Genomic DNA, 20,538 nt, shown 5'->3' on the forward strand with positions numbered 1-20,538 from the left:
CAATTTCTTCTAGTAATGTGTGTGCTGTTCTCTTCATGATTCTGTTTATATTAAATTCAGAGCAATCTGCCTTTTTATTTCTTTTTTAGTTATGACATCATCAATAGGTTTATCTAAAAATTGATTGGCAGTCTTTAATCGCGTATATTTGTTTGCATAAATTCTATCCATTTCATTTTGAATCATATAATAAATATTTTCCTCGTTCATCACAGATGGAACGGCTTGAATATCGCATAGGGATAATTTATCCCACGTAGCTTCATAATTTGTTCTTAAGAATCCTGCATCTTTTAAAAATCTTTTAAGAGCATTTTGAGCCAATATTTGTTTTTCATAAATATCATTATGCAAAGGAATTTGTTTTGTTTTCATAGACAATAGATCACGTTCCAGATTTTCCTGTTTTTTCATATAAAAATGCAACTGCATGTCTTTTTCAAACAGTTGTTTAGCAGTGTTATCAAGGTGTGGAAAGAGTTCGTGTTTAATAAATTGAAAAAATGAATAAAGATTTATCTGAACTAGTGAAGAGGCATAAAGAGTTGTTACTTCATAAAAATAATGGTTTATGATTTTCTGCTGTCCATTCTGTAGGAAAATGATTAGATTGTCTTATATAAGAATTAATTTCAATTTCGTTGTAGTTAATGTTAATAGTGTTGATTTGTATATTGCTATTCACTTCTTCTACTGCTTCAAACAAATATTTATTAAATCCTAAATGTTTTGGAATTTGTTGCAATACACTTTCTTCACCTAAACTATCAAAACAAAAAAAATGATCCTTGTCTATTTTCATCAACACTCTCCAATGTTGACCTGCTTCTTTTGTAGTTTCATTGTTGTAAATCATAAAGGAGCCATTTTTTTTCATTAGTTCGTCAAAAGCATATATTCCTATAAAATAATTTTTAAATTCTGAATTTTTAAAAAAACGAGACAAAGATTCATCAGTAGCCATTTTTTTATTCTTCTTTTTCTAAATTAAAAAAACTCGCAATAAATAGTGTTACAATAGCGTGTAATATATTAACATATAAAGTTTTTTTATCGCTGGTTCCTTCCTTTATAATTCCTTCAATGTTTCTTTTAACAGATTTCTCTTTTAAAGCACTATCTAGTTTTTATATCAAAGAAGAGACGGTAGGTATTACTTTCGAAGTAAACGTATCCACAAAACCGTCAGTTTGATCGCTCTCTGTTAGATCCATAGGTGGTTTGATATCTCTGTCTAGAAGCAAAACAGTAAGCTTGGCTTTATAAAGTTCAGCTACATAGTTATCGCCGAGTCGTTCTTTCAAATCATCAAAGTGGTTGAGATGAATAGGACAAAGTTGAGGATTTTCGAGTAAATTATTAAATTGACTGTTTTTAAAACATTTTGCAATACTGTAAGAATTTAATGTTATCCTTTTAGAATCGAGTACATTTTGTAAAAATTCAAATGAACTTTTATCTGTAAAATGTTCTTCTTCTACGTGATCAGATGAAGGTGAAGAATTTCCAGACTTGTGTTCATAATGTTTATATCTTTTAGATACTTCATCAAGTGCGCACACTGCGCAATTGTTGTGAATTTTTTTAATGATGCTATCAACGCGAATCATTTTTTAATAAAAAAATGTAAAAAGATATTTTTAAAAAATTTGATTTTTTATACTTTTTTATTCATTTAATTAAAAGAATACGCTTCTTTTTTTAATAAAAAAGCATTTTTTTCTAGTTGTGGTTGTTAGATTTTGAATTTATTACCAATAAAGAGATTCACAAGTGGGGCAGAAACTGCATTAGAGTATTATGTTTACCATCACTTGTTGATAAAAAGTTTTTTCACACTCAAGTTATACCATGTGAAAAGTTTGAAAATTTGGATGAGAAGGATAAAAAAGTATTTTCATACTGCTTAACAAATATTCATGGACTAGAGTATTATCCGTCTTTCAAATATACTGGTGAAATTATATTTTGCTGCTCCGTAGTGGATTACTTAAAGACTATATTTTCGAAATTCGAATATAATGTCGTACTTTATAAAGGTGGAAACATGGAAAAAGATGTGTTGGCTACAATAAATGATCAAAAATAGTTACATTCGATTTAAACAAATTATTGTTTCCCAAATTGTGTATATTGCCTTACTATTTTAACTTTGAAAGTTTGTGTTTAGAACATTATCAACATAACTATATGAAAAAACATACCCACGAACATTGTCTTAAATATGAAACATTTATGTTTGCGCACTATTTAGAAGATTTTGCAAACGGATTTATAGAAAATATCGACGTGCAAGATTATACAGTATTAAATGTTGAAGAATACTCGAATTTTGTTAAATTTATAAAAGACAATATCAAATGTATTTACATATTAAAAAAAGAGACTTGTGAATGTTTTGAAAATATATTTCGTATTAATAAACTTGTATATCAACTTTTTGATATGGAAAACAAAAAACAAAAAAACAAAAAAATTGTCTTGTTTATAATCCTTCTTCCGCAGTCACATAATATTTGGTATAATTAGTGTTTTTGTGTATAGGTTGTTTCGATACTATTTCGTTAGTATTGTAATTATAAACTTCGTCTTCTTTTCTGTATAATACCATTGAAATGTTAAAGTTTTATTTTAAAGAAAAAAAACCATTGAGCAGTGGGAAACATATCTATTAAACTATTTTCGTGAAAATTGCAACGTTCAAAGGCTTTGTAAATGCACACTTTATCTCCTTCTTGATGTACTTTTTTTTGTATAAAATATTCATAAATACGAACTGGTGTATATAGGGTGTAATAACCATTATGAAAAACTTTATTGTCAAACGAAAAGCAAGGCGGTTGGTCCATGCAAGCTGGATAAACGTAATTTAATATTTTATAATTTTTCTTCAAGTGATCATACTCCCATTTGTTAGATAGATAAGGAAACAAAAAATAATACTTTAAAGTTAGTTTAAGTTTGCTTTTCCACGAAGTACATTTTTTTTCCATGTTTTTTGATTTGTAATAAAGTTATATACTTTATATACTTTAATAAACTCTTCTAGTTGTCTTTTTGATTCTTCGTGTTGTTTTTCTACAGTTGCTTTGCTTACATTTAAAAAATCATCATTTATCATGCGACATACTTCTAGCATGCTCGTTCTCCACGATGGTGATTGTTCTGCAAAATCCATATAACGACGAGAAGGTTTTTCAAACAAATGAAGCCTATTTTTAAAGGCTTTAGCTATAAAGATATAATACAAATCCTTGTATTTTTCCTCTTCCAAGTTCAACTCCAAGTTAAAATTTTTTAAATACGTAAAGATAATGTCTTGCCATTCTTCATACGTGTTATTTAAATGGTGAAATTCAAACAACATAGGATGTAATTCATTATCTGGATAAAAAAGTTAAACAGCTTTGATGAGACTTTCGTCGAGTTGTTTGCTAGTCATTTTCTCTTTCAAAAATGAACTAGCATTTATTTTTTTCACGCTTTATATAGGAAACAGAGATCAGAAAAACAAGTTTTTTTATTGTTAAAACAGGTTTTTTTAATTCAAAAATTACAAAAATTTTTTAAAAACTTACAAAAAAAATTATTCTTCGTCTTCATCTGGTACTTCTGGTTCGACTTTGGCTTTTTTTGTTTCGATTTCAGCAAGCTCGCCACAAGCTCTCTTCAAATTTTGATTCAAATTTCGAGAAATACCATTTTTAATTAACGAATTGTGAAAAGACGGTTTTATAGCCAACAGTCTTGCGTATTCTGTAACATGAATTTCGTCTTCTTCTTTTGCTAATCGTATATCAAAATTGTTAAAGTCAATTGTTTTTAATACACGAGTTTTAGGGTAAGCCACTGTCATAAAGGCTTTGTTTTGAGCATCTTGCATACTCACCGTTAAACTTTGCAATACTTTTTTGGTCATTTTATTATGATTAAATATAAAAACCACATTATTAGTAACTTCACCTTTGGGCAATTTAAATGTGTTGTCGTCTTTTGTTAATTTCAGCTCTGATCTAAACAAATAATTTGTTTTGTTGAGATCGCACATTTCTCTATATCTCCATGGTAATAAGATTTTACAACCCTCATTTTTTGGTTTGTAAATCAATTCTTTTTTATAATAATTAAATTGTGCCAATGGTTTGAGAGGAACAGTAGAATATTGTTTATCTTTCACATTTTTTTCTTCTTTAAATTCGATTAGTCACAAAGTAGCAGCTGCTAAATCTGCAAATTTAACATAGGTGTTATCGTTGCAGTAAACAATTTCAAACTCTGCCATTTTTGTTGTTCGTTGTGTTGTGAATGAACTTTTAAATGAAAATGAACTCTTTCTATACTGTTTGAGTTGAAAAGATAGATAAAAAAAAACAAGTACTAAACAAGTTTTTTTAAAAAAATGTTAATTCTAGAGTCTAAAGTTCAATTTGGTGTGATAAACTTTAAACTTTGTACTTTATACTTTTAATTCTGTTTTAATGATAGATATAATGTTGTTATGACTACCATTTTATATCAAAAGAGTGAAAAAAAAACTTGTTCAAATCATCTTCTGGTCAAGATAGCGAGATAGATAAAAATGTGTTTTGATTGTAAAATGGAAAAGGAAGAAAATAGTTATGATGAAAACACAAGACTGAAAATTGTAAAATTAAAATATAAACATTTTAATGGTAATATTCAATTAGAAAAGTCTTTAGTTGTAGAAGAACACGATCGAGAATTGGTTAAAAAAATAGATGATTTATTTTTAAATATGTGGATAGATACGGAATTTAATACAGGAGTACCGTTATTACCTTATATTAATGAACTATTTAATAGACCTTTAAACAAAAACGATTTGGAACAATTTGAAGTTTATTATTATTGGTTTGGTCATTGTGAACTTTGTGAAAAAAAATATTTGTTTTGTTTTAATTGTTTTTTTTGTAAATTAAGTTTTTGTAAAAATTGTATTGCTGCTCATAAGGAAAAAAGAAAACATGTAGTTTATTCTTTAGAAAAAAAGCACAATGTATGTATTTAAATTTTTTTTAGATGATTAAAATAAAAGAGTTTAAATCACTCGAAATTACAGATATTCATGACTGGTCTTTTTATGAAACATAAGAGAGTGCTTGTTTTGATCTGAGAAGCTCAAATGATGTTATACTTCAACCACATCAACGTATTTTAGTAAGTACTGGAGTGTATATCAATGAAATGGATTCAAATTTAGCAGGACAGGTATATTCAAAATCAGGTATAGCTTACAAAAATGGTGTGGTAGTGTTTAATGCTCCAGGAATAATAGACGCTGATTATAAAGAGGAAATTAAAGTCTTATTGATGAATCATTCAGACGAAAATTATGTATTAAACGTGGAGATGCTATTGCTCAAATGGGATTTGTGAAAATATTTAAAGCTGACAAAAACGTAATAGAGTTCGATGGGTATTGTTGTCGTGGAGTGAAAATGACAATGATTAAAGACGTAGAAAGAAAGGGTGGTTTTGGTTCTACTGGAAAATAATTTAATTGAAAACAATTTATTTGTATAATTTTTTATAATTTTTTTAGATAACTAATTAAAAAATGAATTGGCCTACAAAATTTGCTTGGGATACTATTTTACAACATGATAAAGAACAATACGAACGTTTATCAAGCATAACGAATTTTGTTAACAACCGTCATATGAACTCGTTTAGTAATGTGGTTAAAGATTTTAATGATATGAAAAGTTCTTTTACGCAAACAATTCAAGTAATGTCTATAAATAAACTGGAATGCTATTTGGATATTTTTTCTAAAATTCAGCTTGATTGTGCTAAAAGAGAAAAATTATTTATGGATAATATTAATAATATTGTGATTGAGGATATGAATGAAATGGAAAAGAATAGCTGTATTTATAATTATATATTGAATTTACAAGCTATTTCAGAAAACTTTTCAGAATTATTAACTTTTAGTTATAAACATATTGAATGTAATCACGATTTACAATATCAGTTTAAACATTTATCTGTATAATATTTAGAATGTAATCAAGATTTAGTATATAAGTTTAATCATTTAACTGTATAATTTTTTTTAGATTAACTATTAAGAAACATGAATAATGAAAAATGGCCTGAATATAATATTGAATAGATTACCAAATATTACAAACTACATCAATCTGAGCAGGAATTGTGGAAGTTTTTGGAAGAATTATCAGCTGTTTTTTATTTTCATTTTGTTATCGTTAAAGAATTTTTTACCAATGATGAACATCAAGATGGAATATTAGGGGAATTTGAAAAAATAACAGAAATTATATATAAAAATAATGAGCAAATAAAAAATCATCTTAATATACGTCATTTTTTAATGGAGATGCTCAATTTCATGATTGTCATTTGCAATGCTGCAATTGAAGAAGACGACTTTATTGTAACAAAAGAAAAGGAAGAATTTGCAAGAAGAGATGAAGTCATGTTCTCTTATATGAAATCAAACGTAGACATGAAAAATTTTCATTATATTTCAAAGCACGAAGAAAGATTATTGTTAAGAAAAACAATTAAATATTTTTAACAAGTAACCTATTTTTTTAAATTTTTTTGTACTTTAAAACTTTGTATTTTTGTACTTTAAAACTTTGTATTTTTGTACTTTAAAACTTTGTATTTTTGTACTTTAAAACTTTGTATTTTTGTACTTTAAAACTTTGTATTTTTGTACTTGAAAACTTTGTTTGTAATTTGTTTGTACTTTAAAACTTTTTTGTACTTTAAAACTTTTTTGTACTTTAAAACTTTGTATTTTTTAGGTTATTTAAAAAAATATGGATTTCTTTCGAGAATATAAATGTGGAATATATATCTCTCATAAATACAGAAAGTTGGATAATCTTAATGCAGATATTGCTGACCAATATAAAATAGTAAAATATTTTGTTAAATATGGTGAAGATTTTAAAGATTTTGTTAAAAATTTTCATGACAACATTTTAAATGAAGCAATAGATGAATTGAACAAATTAATACGAGAAGATGCTGAGAAAGATGGTTTTATAGACAGATTAAAAACTTTACAACTGTATATGCAAGTCATGTACAAATTATTTACGACAAATCAAGAAAATATTGAATGGCTTAAAAGAGAAATAGAAGTAGATAAAGAAAACAAAAAGAAAGAGATGTGGCTATGTTTGAGTATATAGAAAAAAATGTTCCTGAATTTCACAAAGACATAATGAATCATTTTTCTTTTGTCAATAAAACTGAAAAAACAATACGTATTCGCGAAGAATTACAACGTTCATTTTTAAAAACAATGGAATATTTGAGTACTTTTTTTGATTATATTTTTTTTTCTTTAGATTACATAATAAAAAAATGGTAAAATTAACAGTACGAGCAACTAATAGTTTAATGACACCTGTTGTTACCACATCACGTTATATAGAACTATGTGCAACTTCTCAAAAAGTTAAAATTGTTTATGTAATGAACGAACCAAAGAAAACCATCAAATAGTAAAATGACAGCAGCATCAACATTGTGTCAATACTTAGAATTGTGTCGAAAATTTTTGATAAATAAAATAATTTTTAGTTAATTTTTATTGTATTTTTTTGTAATTATTTTTTGTAATTTTTAGGTTACATAATAAAAAAATGGATGTGGTTTGTGAATTTGAAATTGTTAAAAACAAAGATGGAAGCTTTGGCGTTATTGAAGATATTGATCATAACAACAACGTTGTTCGTTACAGCAATGTTCTTCTAGATTGTATAACACAAACTTATTTGAATTCTATGAATGAATGGGGCTGTTTGGAAGATTGTTTGGAAGATTATCATCTTAAAGAATTGTTTCAAGAAGAAATGACTCAAGAAGAATTTGACGAATTTGTAAAACAAGTGCGAAAAATTAAACCTGAAAAATTGAAAAAATATTCAGAAGAAAAAATTTTTAAAAAGGAAAAAGAACTTTTATTAGAAACTTTTGGTCATTTGTTATTTCAAGGTTGGTGGTTAAGTGAAAAGGATTCTGAAATGTGTGAAAAAGTATCAATAAAAATTGGGATTACAAAAACATTACTCAAAGTGATTTGTAAAAAACGTGATTTTATTATGATGCTTTATGTAAAATAGCTCAATGTGAATGTTCACCTCATTGTGTATTTTGTAATTTAAATGCTTGTCACATTTATGTTGAATTAAGAAGAATTTTTGGTTATTCTTTTTTTGGTAGAATTTTTTAAATATGTTTTTTTTTTAGATTACATAATAAAAATGGAAAACAATATAATGTTGGCTTGTCAAAAATTGGGATTGTCCGAAATATTAATGAAAAAGACTTTTAACTACCATAAATACGGAATTAACAGTTTGGTTCTCTGTCCTTGCGAACCGATCGATATGTGTTCGAAATGCAAAAAGATTGTATTAGAAATTATATGTTCGGAATATAATGACTATGAAAGAAAATATAAACATTCTTTATATATGGATGATTAATTATATTTTTATATTGAATTTATTATATTGAATTTTGTTTAAATTTTGTATGCATTTTTTTTTGTATTTTTTTTAGATTACATAATAAAATGTCAGATTACGATTTGTATATGGAATCGCTCGAGGAATTTCTCGATGATGATATTCAATTGGAAGCATTATTAGATTACGTTGCTGATTTTGATGAAACTGGAGAAATAAAAAAACTTTTACTTTCTATGAAATCATGTGCAAAATGTAGAGGTGAACCGTGTGTTAGTTGTGAAGAAAAATTTAGCAAACTCAAAAGATTTATATATGACAATGATCTCGTGAAGAAATATCAAATGGAAAAAAATAAACTGTAAATTTTTTTTATTTTTTAAAAATGTATTTTTTTTTAGATTACATAATAAAAAAATGGAAAATAATATAAAGTTGGCATGCAACAAATTGGAATTGAGCGAAATATTAATGAAAAAGTCTTTTAACTATAAAGATGGAATTAACTATTTGGCTTTCTGTCCTTGTGAACCCAACAATATGTGTTCAAAATGCAAAAAGATTAGAATAGAAATTATAATGTCGGAAAATAATGACTATGAGAGAATATATAAACATTTTTTATATATGGTCAATTAGTTGTAATTATCATGTTATGTTCAAATTATTTAAAGAATAAAAAATTTTTATATTTTGTTTAAAATTTGTATACATTTTTTATATTTTTTATATTTTGTTTAAATTTTGTATACATTTTTTTTTGCATTTTTTTAGATTACATAAAAAATGGAAACTAAAATAAAAATAAATACAACGAGAATTGATACAAAGTCGATAGCATATAAATGTGGTGAATTACGTCTTCCAAGATACTAACAACAATTAGCGGTTGTTTCTTAATATAAACATTAATGTATTTGAAATGATGTGGTCTTCGTAGAGGTATGGGAAAATTACGCCAACGTAATTACTTGTAATTAAGTTTAGTTATTTTGTGGTTCTAAACTTTATATAAAAAAGGTGATATTTGTAAATAATTTATTCGCAGTCAGATGAAAATAAAATAAAATTGATAAACGAGTGAAATCATTAGTGTCTCAGGGAAAGTATTAAAAATTTCCCCACACTAAAAGGTGGCGACCCTGCCAGGACCTACGAAACCTACGAGTTAGTAAAGAATGGACCAAGAGCGAATTTACCAAAGAGAAGTCAGCATGATAAGAATAAACATTAAAAACATAGAACGCAACACGATTAATGGCGACAAATCAAGCATAATCTTGGCGCTGGACAAAATAACAAATTTATTGGGAAGATTTGAAATGGCAAAGGATGAGCTGACCAGGAAAATGCTTGACGACGGCGAAAGCATCGATTCAGTTGAAGAATGGCTTTCGAAACCAGTAATGGAAGTAGAAGCAGCAATTGAAATCAAAAACAAAATGGTGGACAAGTTGGATTCGATAAATAAAAACGAATGCGTCAGAAAATTTGAGTATGAAAAACAAATAGTGGAACAGCAGTTAACGATTCAAAAAGAAGCAGAACAAGCCTCATTGAGAAAACTTCAAAGCGAAGAAGAATGGTATTTAAAGAAACTAAAAATGAAAGAAACATTGCGTAAATCTCTTGGAAACGAAAACGAAGCTACTAAACAATCTGTCAAACTTCAAAAGTACACAATTACAAAATTTAATGGCGATTATAAAGACTGGTTGCGATTTTGGAATCAATTCACGGTAGAAGTTGACAACTCAAACATATCGAACATCAGCAAATTCAACTACTTGCTGGAACTTGTCGAAGGAAAGCCCAGGGAGGATATACTTGGTTTACCTCATTCGTTGGAAGGATACGATGAAGCTAAACGCATACTACAAGAAACTTACGGAAAAGATATTTGGGTTCACAAAGCATTGATTAAAGATTTGGAAGGATTGACGGCTATACATAGCTCGTACAAAATCAAAGAAGTTCACGACTTTTACAACAAGCTTGCAAGAACTGTACGAACATTGAAAACTATGCAGAAACTACAAACGGCTCAATCATTCGTGTATTCATTGATGGATAAACTTGGACCAGTTCGTGAAATACTTACACAAAACGATGATGGATGGGGAGAATGGGGACTGGAGCAACTTGTCGAAAAGTTGCAAAGGTACATTGAAAGGAATCCGTTGAACTCAACTTTTAACTCAAGCGACGAACAAACAAAGGGCGATAAAAAGAACACGAACGTTCAGTCAAGGCCCTATGAACATCGAAGCACTACGTTTAAACAATACAATGGCAGTCTTTATGACAAAGAAACCAGGGCAACTAGTGGAAAGCATGGATGTGTCTACTGTGGGTTACAAAATCACAAAAGCGAAGATTGTACAAAAGTACTAACTGTTGCAAGACGCAGGGAGATTTTAACAAACAAAAGATTATGTTACAACTGCATTGGTTACGGACACTCGGCGGTAAATTGTAAATCAAGAGGATGCAGAAAGTGCAACAAAAAACATCACACGTCCATTTGTCAAGATAGGAACGCAACAATGGATGGTAACATTGAAAATAAAAAAGAAAACATGGGAACGGTGCTTAATGCAAGCACAACTATTCACCCAACAGTGATCGCAAAAGTAAATGGTGAAAAAGTAAGGATAATGTTGGATACGGGTGCTGGAAGTTCCTATATATGTACGAATTTGATAACAAAACTAAAGTTGAAACCTACACGAAAGGAATATAAAAGTATTGAACAGCTCTATGGAACTGTGGACAAGCGTGTGGAAATATATAAGGTTACGCTAGAATCAACGACAATACCGGAATTTAGCATCAAAGTCGAATGCGCCAACGCAGAAAAGGAAACACTCACCTTTTTACCGAATCCGATGATCAAGGATGTTAAGAAGCATTTTGCAAAATTGAGGAGGCTGAAATTTAGCGATGATGAAGGGAGTGACGAACTTCAACCTGTTCACATTATACTCGGTGCGGCTGATTATCAGCGAATAAAAACCACGGAACCGGTAGTTCTCGGAAAAAATCCGGATAAAGATCCCGGAGCCGAATTAACGATGTTGGGATGGACTCTTTCTGGGAGACGAACACAATTTAGTTCAGGTATTGAGAGAAGTTTCTTATTGAACACTGGTCGTGATGAGTTTGAGCAAATGTGTAGTTTAGAAGTACTTGGATTATCGGACACAAATAGTGAGTCAATGTTCCACCAAGACTTCAGCGAAAAACTGCATCAAACCGAAGAAGGTTTCTATGAAACCAGAATGCCGTGGAAAAAGGGTGTTGTTAAACTACCAAATAACAGAAACCTGGCTCTTAAAAGATTGGGAAGTGTGACGACTCGATTGAAAAAACTTAAAAAACTAGAACAGTATAATGAAATAATGATGGAACAGATCAATGAGGGAATATTGGAAATGGCACCAGAAAAACCTACGGGAGAAATTATTCACTACGTTCCTCATCAAGCAGTAGTCAAGGAAAATGCCGAGTCAACAAAAATGAGAATTGTTTATGATTGTTCAGCTAGAAAAGACGCTCAGTCACCTTCATTAAACGACTGTCTAGAAGTGGGACCATCGCTGCAACCATTAATTTTTGACATACTCGTACGAAATCGAATGAATAAACTCTGCGTTTTAGCTGACGTGAAGAAGGCGTTTCTACAAATTCGAATACACGAAATGGATAGAGACGCACAACGCTTAATTTGGTATAAGGACTTGAAGAATATGGAATTAACGGATTTACGATTTACAAGGGTGATTTTTGGTTCAAGTTCAAGCCCTTACATTCTTGGTGCTACCATTAAAAAGCATATATCAAAATACAAGGACATTTATCCTAAAACGGTGCTTGCTTTGGAAGAAGATACTTATGTCGATGATATACAAGCAGGTGGAGAAACGGAAGATGAACTTATCAGGTTTAAAAATGAATCAACGCAAATCTTAATGAAAGCTGGGTTCCAGCTGCACAAATGGCATAGCAACGTGAGCAAATTGGAAAGCAACGCTGAGGGCAAATCAACAAAAATACTTGGGATTCCTTGGAACAAAGAAACGGATCAACTATCGATTGACTTTACTGCTTGCATCAATAGTGGAGATAAAGAAGTGATAACAAAAAGGAAAATGCTATCCGCCATTAACAGTGTTTTTGACGTATTGGGATTTAGTGCACCTATTTTAATCACTGGAAAAATATTATACAGTCGGCTATGCTTGTTAAAACTCGGATGGGATCAACAAATTCCATATGAACTTTCAGACGAATGGAAGACCTGGATCAAGGCAATACGAATTAAAAGAACTATTTCAATTCCGCGGAGCGTTCTGTCTGAAAGAAGTATTGAAATGGAGCTCCATGGATTTTCAGATGCAAGTAAATCAGCAGTATGTGCATGCATCTACATTGCAGTGAGCCACCGATATTCGAAAACCAGTAACTTACTTGTAGCGAAAGCACGGATCGCACCAAGGGATCTTAGCATTCCTAGACTGGAGCTGGTAGCAGCACACACCTTGAGCAAGTTAATGAATCACGTTAGGAAGACATTGAACAAGTATAATATTATTGAAGTATATCATTGGGTTGATAGTACTGCAGTACTTTATTGGTTAAAAGAAAGGGGCAGTTGGTCACAATTTGTCAGGAACCGAGTTCAACAGATATTATTAAATGGAGAAGTAAAATGGCTTTATGTCCCAACAAAAGAAAACCCAAGTGATCTTGGAACAAGAGGAGTAAGTCCTAAGAAACTAACAAGTTTGTGGTTCAATGGACCTATATGGTTAAAACACAAAGAAAATTGGCCAATTCAACCAGAAATATTTGAAACGCCGAACGCATTATGTGAAACTATTCATTTAAGAGAGAACGTCAGTATGGCAACAGAAGAAATAAAGGGACTTCATATAATTAAGGAAATATTGAGTAAACACAAGTATTGGAAAATCATAAGAATATCATCTTTCATAAAAAGGTTTATTTACAATTGTCGGAATGAAGAAAAAATAACAGGACCACTGAATGCTGAAGAGATGATAGAAGCGGAGTTGGTGAATCTTAAGTTACTACAAGAAGCTGTTGCGATAAAGTCCAATGTGGAACTTAAACAGGATGAAAAACAGCTTTGGAGGTGTCATGGAAAAGTCTCTGGGTATAATCCAATATTTGTACCAAAAGGTTTTCAACTAACTCTAAAAATTATTGAGTATCATCACGCGAAAACGTTACACGGGGGAGTAGGAGATACAATGAGTAGCATTAGAGAAAGATTTTGGATACCAAATTTGAGAGTTGCTGTAAAGAAGGTCATTCGTGAATGCAATCTATGTAAGAGATATAGAGTGAAACCGCTGTTACCGCCAACAAGAGCAATGATACCACGTTTTAGAACTGAAAATATGGAACCGTTTACGGTTACAGGTGTTGATTTTGCCGGTCCGCTAAAGTATAAAGCGCAAGGGAAGTTGGTTGAAAAATGTTATGTTGCACTGTTTACATGCGCATGTACAAGAGCTGTCTACCTTAGACTTTGTCATGACCTAACGGCAGGAGAATTTCAGAGAATTTTAAAGGAGTTTGTTGTAAGAAAAGGACCACCACAAATGATGATTAGTGATAACGCAAAAACGTTTGTGGCAACAGGGAAGTGGTTACTAACACTTAAGAAGGATGAAAATCTCGCAAACTATCTTGCTACCACAGCCATAAAATGGAGGTTTAATTTATCAAGAGCGCCATGGTGGGGAGGTTTGTTTGAACGATTAATAGGGATAATGAAGAAAAGTTTGTCAAAAACAATTGGGAAAGGCATCCTAAACTTCTTTGAATTGGAAGAAGTATTGCTGGATGTGGAATGCGTTATGAATAATAGACCACTTTGTTATCAAGGTGACCAATTCGATAAGCAAGTATTAACACCAAATGTATTAATGAGGGGTAGACCGGCAGTTTTGCTTGAAGAAGATATCGATTTAATAACAAGGGATGATTGCGCATTACGGAGAATCAAGTTTGTGAAAAGTTGTAAGAATCACTTAAGGAAAAGATGGATGAACGAGTACGTGCACGCAATGGAAGAACGACAACAAGCAAGGGAAAAGAGAGGTAACGTGAAACTCCCAGAGGTCGGAAGTATGGTACTCATAAAAGACGATGTGAAGGACAAGGCTCTTCTCAACATTGGTCGAATTGAAAACAACATTAAGGGGAAGGATGGAGTTATTCGTGGCTTTAAAATACGTCTTGGAAATGGTTATGTAATTGAACGACCAATTCAGTTGGTGTGCGACTTGGAAATGGGGTGTGGGGCAGAAAGCGGAATCGAATCGGAAGAGAATTTAGAAACCAAGGCCGAAGAGGATACCTTGAAAAGAGAACCAAGACAGGCGAAATTAAATGCACGACAAATAATCAGTTCCATCATGGAAGACGAGATGGCTGATTAAAGCCGAAGTCTCAGCTTTAATCGGGGGAGTGTGTGGTGAATTACGTCTTCCAAGATACTAACAACAATTAGCGGTTGTTTCTTAATATAAACATTAATGTATTTGAAATGATGTGGTCTTCGTAGAGGTATGGGAAAATTACGCCAGCGTAATTACTTGTAATTAAGTTTAGTTATTTTGTGGTTCTAAACTTTATATAAAAAAGGTGATATTTGTAAATAATTTATTCGCAGTCAGATGAAAATAAAATAAAATTGATAAACGAGTGAAATCATTAGTGTCTCAGGGAAAGTATTAAAAATTTCCCAACATAAATTGGGTATACCAGAATATAGATTAATAGAGAGTTTAGGATGGACTAGAAGTCAAATTTTGAGTTTGTCATCGTGTCCATGTACAAGGAACAACATGTGTTTAAATTGTCAAAAGATTAAAGATCTTATTGGATTGCATCGCTCTATTTTTTATGATGAATGGCCAAAAATTTGAAAAAATGTATTGTAATTTTTTATATTTATTTTAGATTACATAAAAAATGGAAAATAATATAATGATGAATGGAAAAAAATTGGGTTTAACAGAAGATTTGTTAAAAAATTTTTTTGAATATCGTCAAAGTCAAATTTTGAAATTGTCAGTGTGTTCATGTCAAAGGTTATGTTCAAATCGTAAAACGATCAAAGATGTGATTATATTTATCGAACGCCATTTATCGGATGAAGATAAACATTTTTTTATATTTTGTTAATCATTTTTTGTATTTTTTTAGATTACATAATAAAAAAAATGAAACTAGATGACATTATTTTGAAAGCTTCAAAAAAAATGGATTTAACTAAAGAACAACTCTTGGAAATTTATGAAAATCAAAAAAAAAGGATTGATTTTTTAGCCGAATGTCAATGTGAGGAATACGTCGAGTATAATTTTCTTTGTTTGTGTTGTAGTTATTCTGTGGATACAGTGAAAGAATTTTACATTTCAATAGTAAAAGCTTCTAACAAGCTTGGTTTATCGGTGGATTTATTAAACAAAACTTTTAATATTCATAAATACGAAATACGTGATTTAGCTAGTTGTAATTGTGTTTTTGAACAAATGTGTGATGATTGTGATTTAAAAAAATCTTTGGTTTATCAAAGGATTCTTTAAATTACATTTTTTATAAATGTATTTTTTCTTTATTTTACTTTATTTTTTTTAGACTACATAATAAAAAATGCAACTAACAGAAAATGATTTGGATTTTTTGATGGAAAGCATATACCAATTCAATCAAGTTCACCCAGCTACTTTGGAAGAAATTCGAATGCATGCGATTACTTCACAACAAATTTTATGTCATCATTGTCAATGTTATTATTTGCAATACAAGTGGGATGGGTTTTTCAATGAAGAAATGAAAAGAATACCTCATATATTGATTTTGATGGTCTTTCAATATATTAAAATACATTATCATGTTTATTTGAATTTAAATTTTGAATATTTTTATGATTTTTATAAAATGACATCTAAAGAAGATGTATTAAATCATGTAAAAGAAAAATGTCTAGATATTGAAAATTGTAAATATTATTTAAATGATTGTGAAGAGTGTGATGAATATAGATATTCTGATGGAGAGAGTTGTTCATTTATATATTGTGAGAAATGTTTTAATTCTGTATATTGATTTTTTTAGATCAATAAAATAAGAGAAAAACATAATAAAAAAATAATGCAGCTGTTAATTAAACAAAACCTATTGCCTGCAGACGAAATGTTACTTGCGAATATTTTGTTAGATGAACCAGATGATTTATTTTGCAAAGTGGAAAGACTTGTTGAGCAGAACATTACATATATGATGTTTTTTATAAAATATGCTGTAATATGTTTATATTCAAAATAAATTTTTTTTAGATGAATAATATAAATGAAAATAAAAAAATGTTGGAGAAAATTATAAATAGGAATTCTTTGATGAAAGAAGATTGCGAAACTTTAACTGACGAGGAAATGACATCTTTGAAGTTTTTGTTGAATGAAAACGATAGTGACTTTTTATTTAATATACGAACAAATTTAAATGTTAAACTGATTTTTTTGTTCTTTTTTATCAAATATACTTAGATGTATTTTTTTCAGTAAATAAAAAAAATATTTTTTTTTTAGTAAATAATAAAAAAAATGTTATCTTTACAACAACAAAAAGCACTTCAATGGCTTGATGAAGGAAAGAATTTTTTTATTACTGGTGGCGCTGGTTGTGGAAAAAAGTTATATTGTCAACCAAATTGCTCAAAGTGAACAAATTTATAAAACAATACATATTACTGCGAGTACAGGAAAAGCAGCTTATTTAATCAATGGTGTCACAATACATGCTTTTGCTGGTATAGAAACTGGTGTTAAAAGTGTTGATTATTATAAACGTCATATGCATCCAGACATTAAAAACACGTGGTTGGAAACTGATGTTTTAATTATTGATGAAATTTCAATGATTAACGCTCAAACATTTGATTTATTACATTTAATAGCTTGTGAAATTAGACAATGTTACGATGAATTATTTGGTGGTGTACAAGTGATTGCTTGTGGTGATTTTTTTCAATTGCCACCTGTCACAGGACAATTTGTTTTTAAATCACAAATATGGCAGCACTACATGACGGAAGTGTTGGTTTTAACTCAATGTTTTAGACAAAAAGACGATGAACAATTTTTTGGAGCTTTAAATGAAATACGTTTTGGTCAAGTTTCAAATCAAACTATTGATTATTTTATGACGCGTTGTTTTGAAAAAAATGAAAATTTAAACTCTAAATATACAAGATTATTTTTTAGAAATATTGAAGTGGATGTTTATAACAATCAAAAAATGGAGACTATCAAACAAGCAGGGTATTGGTTTTATGCTAAAGATGTTATTAAAAACCGAAATATTCCATGCGCGTTTCAAATTCCAGCAGCTGTTTATCTTAAAATAGGTGCTATAGTTATGCTTGTAAGAAATAATTATGTGGAAGAAGGTTTGTGCAATGGTACTATTGGCACCGTCATTTTAATAGAAAATAATGCAGTTTGGGTGATGATGAATAAAAAAGAAGTCAAAATGAATGTGTCAAAGAAGAAATTTTAGATTGCTCTCATGCTGTCGTAGGCTCAAGATTTGGTTTACCTTTAAAATTAGCATTTTCTTTTACTGTTCATAAAGCTCAAGGAAGTACAATGAATAAAGCCGTTGTTCAATTTAATTCAAAGGCTTTCATTAATAGTCTTTATTATGTTTCTTTATCACGAGTTTGTAATATTAATGATATATTTATAATTATTAATATTAAATTTGATTTACGAACACTATTTAAAAGTATTACTGTTGATTCTGATGTTTTGGAACTTTATAAAAAATACATGTAAATTTTTTTTTTAGATTATTAAAAAATGAAATTTGAATATCAAACTGAGGAAACTCAATTTAGTAGTAACAGTATATACACTGAACATTTTTTTTACATTAAAGATGATTATAAAGATGAAGATATTGTAGAAGAATCACAACTTTATTCAGAAACTCAAACTCCTGATGAAATTGTTTATCATGTTGAACAAAAAACAATGGAAGGATTTGAAACACAAATGAAAAACAGTATTCTTTTTGCAGACTTGTTTCAAAATTTCTAATTGGGTTATAATATTGTTACTTTGTGTTGCAAATCTATTGGAAATGGTTATTGTAAAATAATGAAACGTTGTTACAATTCACCTGTTTATTTTATTAAACCTTTAGAAAGACCGACAAAGTTACGTTTTATTCAAGATGCCAATGTGGAGCTGTTTTTAATGCTTTAGAAAACGATAGCGGATGGAAGATAATACGAATATGTACTATTAAAATTAAAACTTTATCCAATTTAACAGAAAGATCCATGATGAAATTACGAAATTTTGAATTATCTGGTTTTAAAAGAAAAATGCTCATGACAGATGAACAATTTCAAAAAAAGATAAAACGCAACAAAAGCTATTATGAAAAAAATAAAAAAATACTAAATCAACGAAGGAAAAGCAAAGATAAACAAAATAAAGACAACAAAACATATTACGGAAAAAAAACTACAAAAAAGGAAAGAAATTGACGAATGGTTTGGTGAATGTTATAGACCTCATTCTATAACACAATGGGAAAATTCACTAAAAAGTTTATCTTATACTAAACTCTCTCATGAACAAAAAAGAAAAATGTTTTTAGATTATAGTATTTTGTTCGAGTCAGGGTTATGTTTTTATTCAGCTTTTCTCATCTCTTTGTTGATTCGACAATGGAATGTGTGCACCATTAAAGAATGGAATAAAAAAGTGTTGGAAAAAAATGCTACTGATTTATTTCTGAAGAAAATATTTTACAGCTTCTTTTTGTAGATCAAGAAGAGCAAAATATTCTAGCTTGGAAAAACGTTTTACAACAATTAAAAGAAAAATCTAAAAATATGTCATTTCAAACTTTGATTGATTTGTGTCATTGTTTTGCTTACGAAAATACTTTTGATCGTATTAACATTAAAATTTTTGCCGTTAACAAAAGTAACACCAAAATTCGTTTGTTGCATTCTAAATTAAAATCACAATATGTAAGTACTCTTGCAGAATCATTAAAAGTGGTTTACGAAAGTGCAAACATTACCAAGGACGATCAAGATTCTCAAAGAGTTTTTCTTAATGACGAAAAAAGAAATAAAGCCAATCAACGGAAAAAAACAAACAACACGATTAAAATTTGTATTTTTCAAAAAAACAATTCTTTTCACGCTATAAGCATGTTGAATGAAAAATTTTTTACTAGGTATTTTTGTTCTAACAACTCACGTGTTTTGTTTCAATGTTCAGAATCTTAGATACTTTGGTTCGATTTGCTTATGAAATATGTTTACCGCGTTTTGAAAATTTAAATTTATCAACTGAAGAAGGAAATTTAATATGATAAGAAGAAAATCCTTTATGTTCTATTTGTAGAGCTCCCGTAGATAAAATACGTCAATCTGATGTTTATAAAAATAAATTTTTCACATGACTCCTCAAGAAATTGAAAGATTAAATCATAATGAATTTCGTATTTACAACGACAAACGAATTCAAGTTGTGAACATAGTGTTTCAAAGAGTAGGACGTTTGGAATTGTTCATGTTACCTTGTCACGTTCAAAATTATTTAATCGACAACGATGCTGAAAAAATAAAACAAGATTTATTTCGAGTATCCACTTTGTATTACATTTGTTGTAGATGGTGGGAAAAATTTCAATACCTACCTGCCACTAACGGTTTGTTGAGTGATTATGTGAGAATCACCAGTGGCGAACTTGTAGATTATATGAAACAATTGTCTTTGCTTATCATGACCGAACATCAATTTGAAAACTATTTTAATCAAGAAGATATAGAGTTGTTAGAAGATCCCTACTTTTTAATCAAAATCTTTTGCAAATGTATTAACGAAAGTGGTGGTCAATATACAGATAACCTTCATTTTTTATTTCTAATGAGAAAATTCAAGCAACCCGTCTACGAATTATGGTATCATGCCATGTTGGTTGCTTTTTATAA

The 20,538-nt window shown here is 29.5% G+C and overlaps 2 protein-coding genes across 2 annotated transcripts; both read left to right on the plus strand.

Moving 5' to 3' along the window:
* Nucleotides 1-9,655: 9,655 nt before the first annotated feature.
* Nucleotides 9,656-14,950, plus strand: LOC136080368 (uncharacterized). Its single transcript, XM_065796983.1, has one exon. The coding sequence runs from the start codon at nt 9,656-9,658 to the stop codon at nt 14,948-14,950; it is 5,295 nt and encodes a 1,764-aa protein (XP_065653055.1).
* A 2,212-nt stretch (nt 14,951-17,162) lies between these two features.
* Nucleotides 17,163-18,077, plus strand: LOC136080369 (uncharacterized). The gene has a single exon (XM_065796984.1). It carries the CDS (start codon nt 17,163-17,165, stop codon nt 18,075-18,077), a length of 915 nt encoding a protein of 304 aa, XP_065653056.1.
* Nucleotides 18,078-20,538: the final 2,461 nt, after the last annotated feature.

This window comes from Hydra vulgaris, chromosome 05 (genome assembly GCF_038396675.1).
Source record: "Hydra vulgaris chromosome 05, alternate assembly HydraT2T_AEP".
Classification (NCBI taxonomy): domain Eukaryota; kingdom Metazoa; phylum Cnidaria; class Hydrozoa; order Anthoathecata; family Hydridae; genus Hydra; species Hydra vulgaris.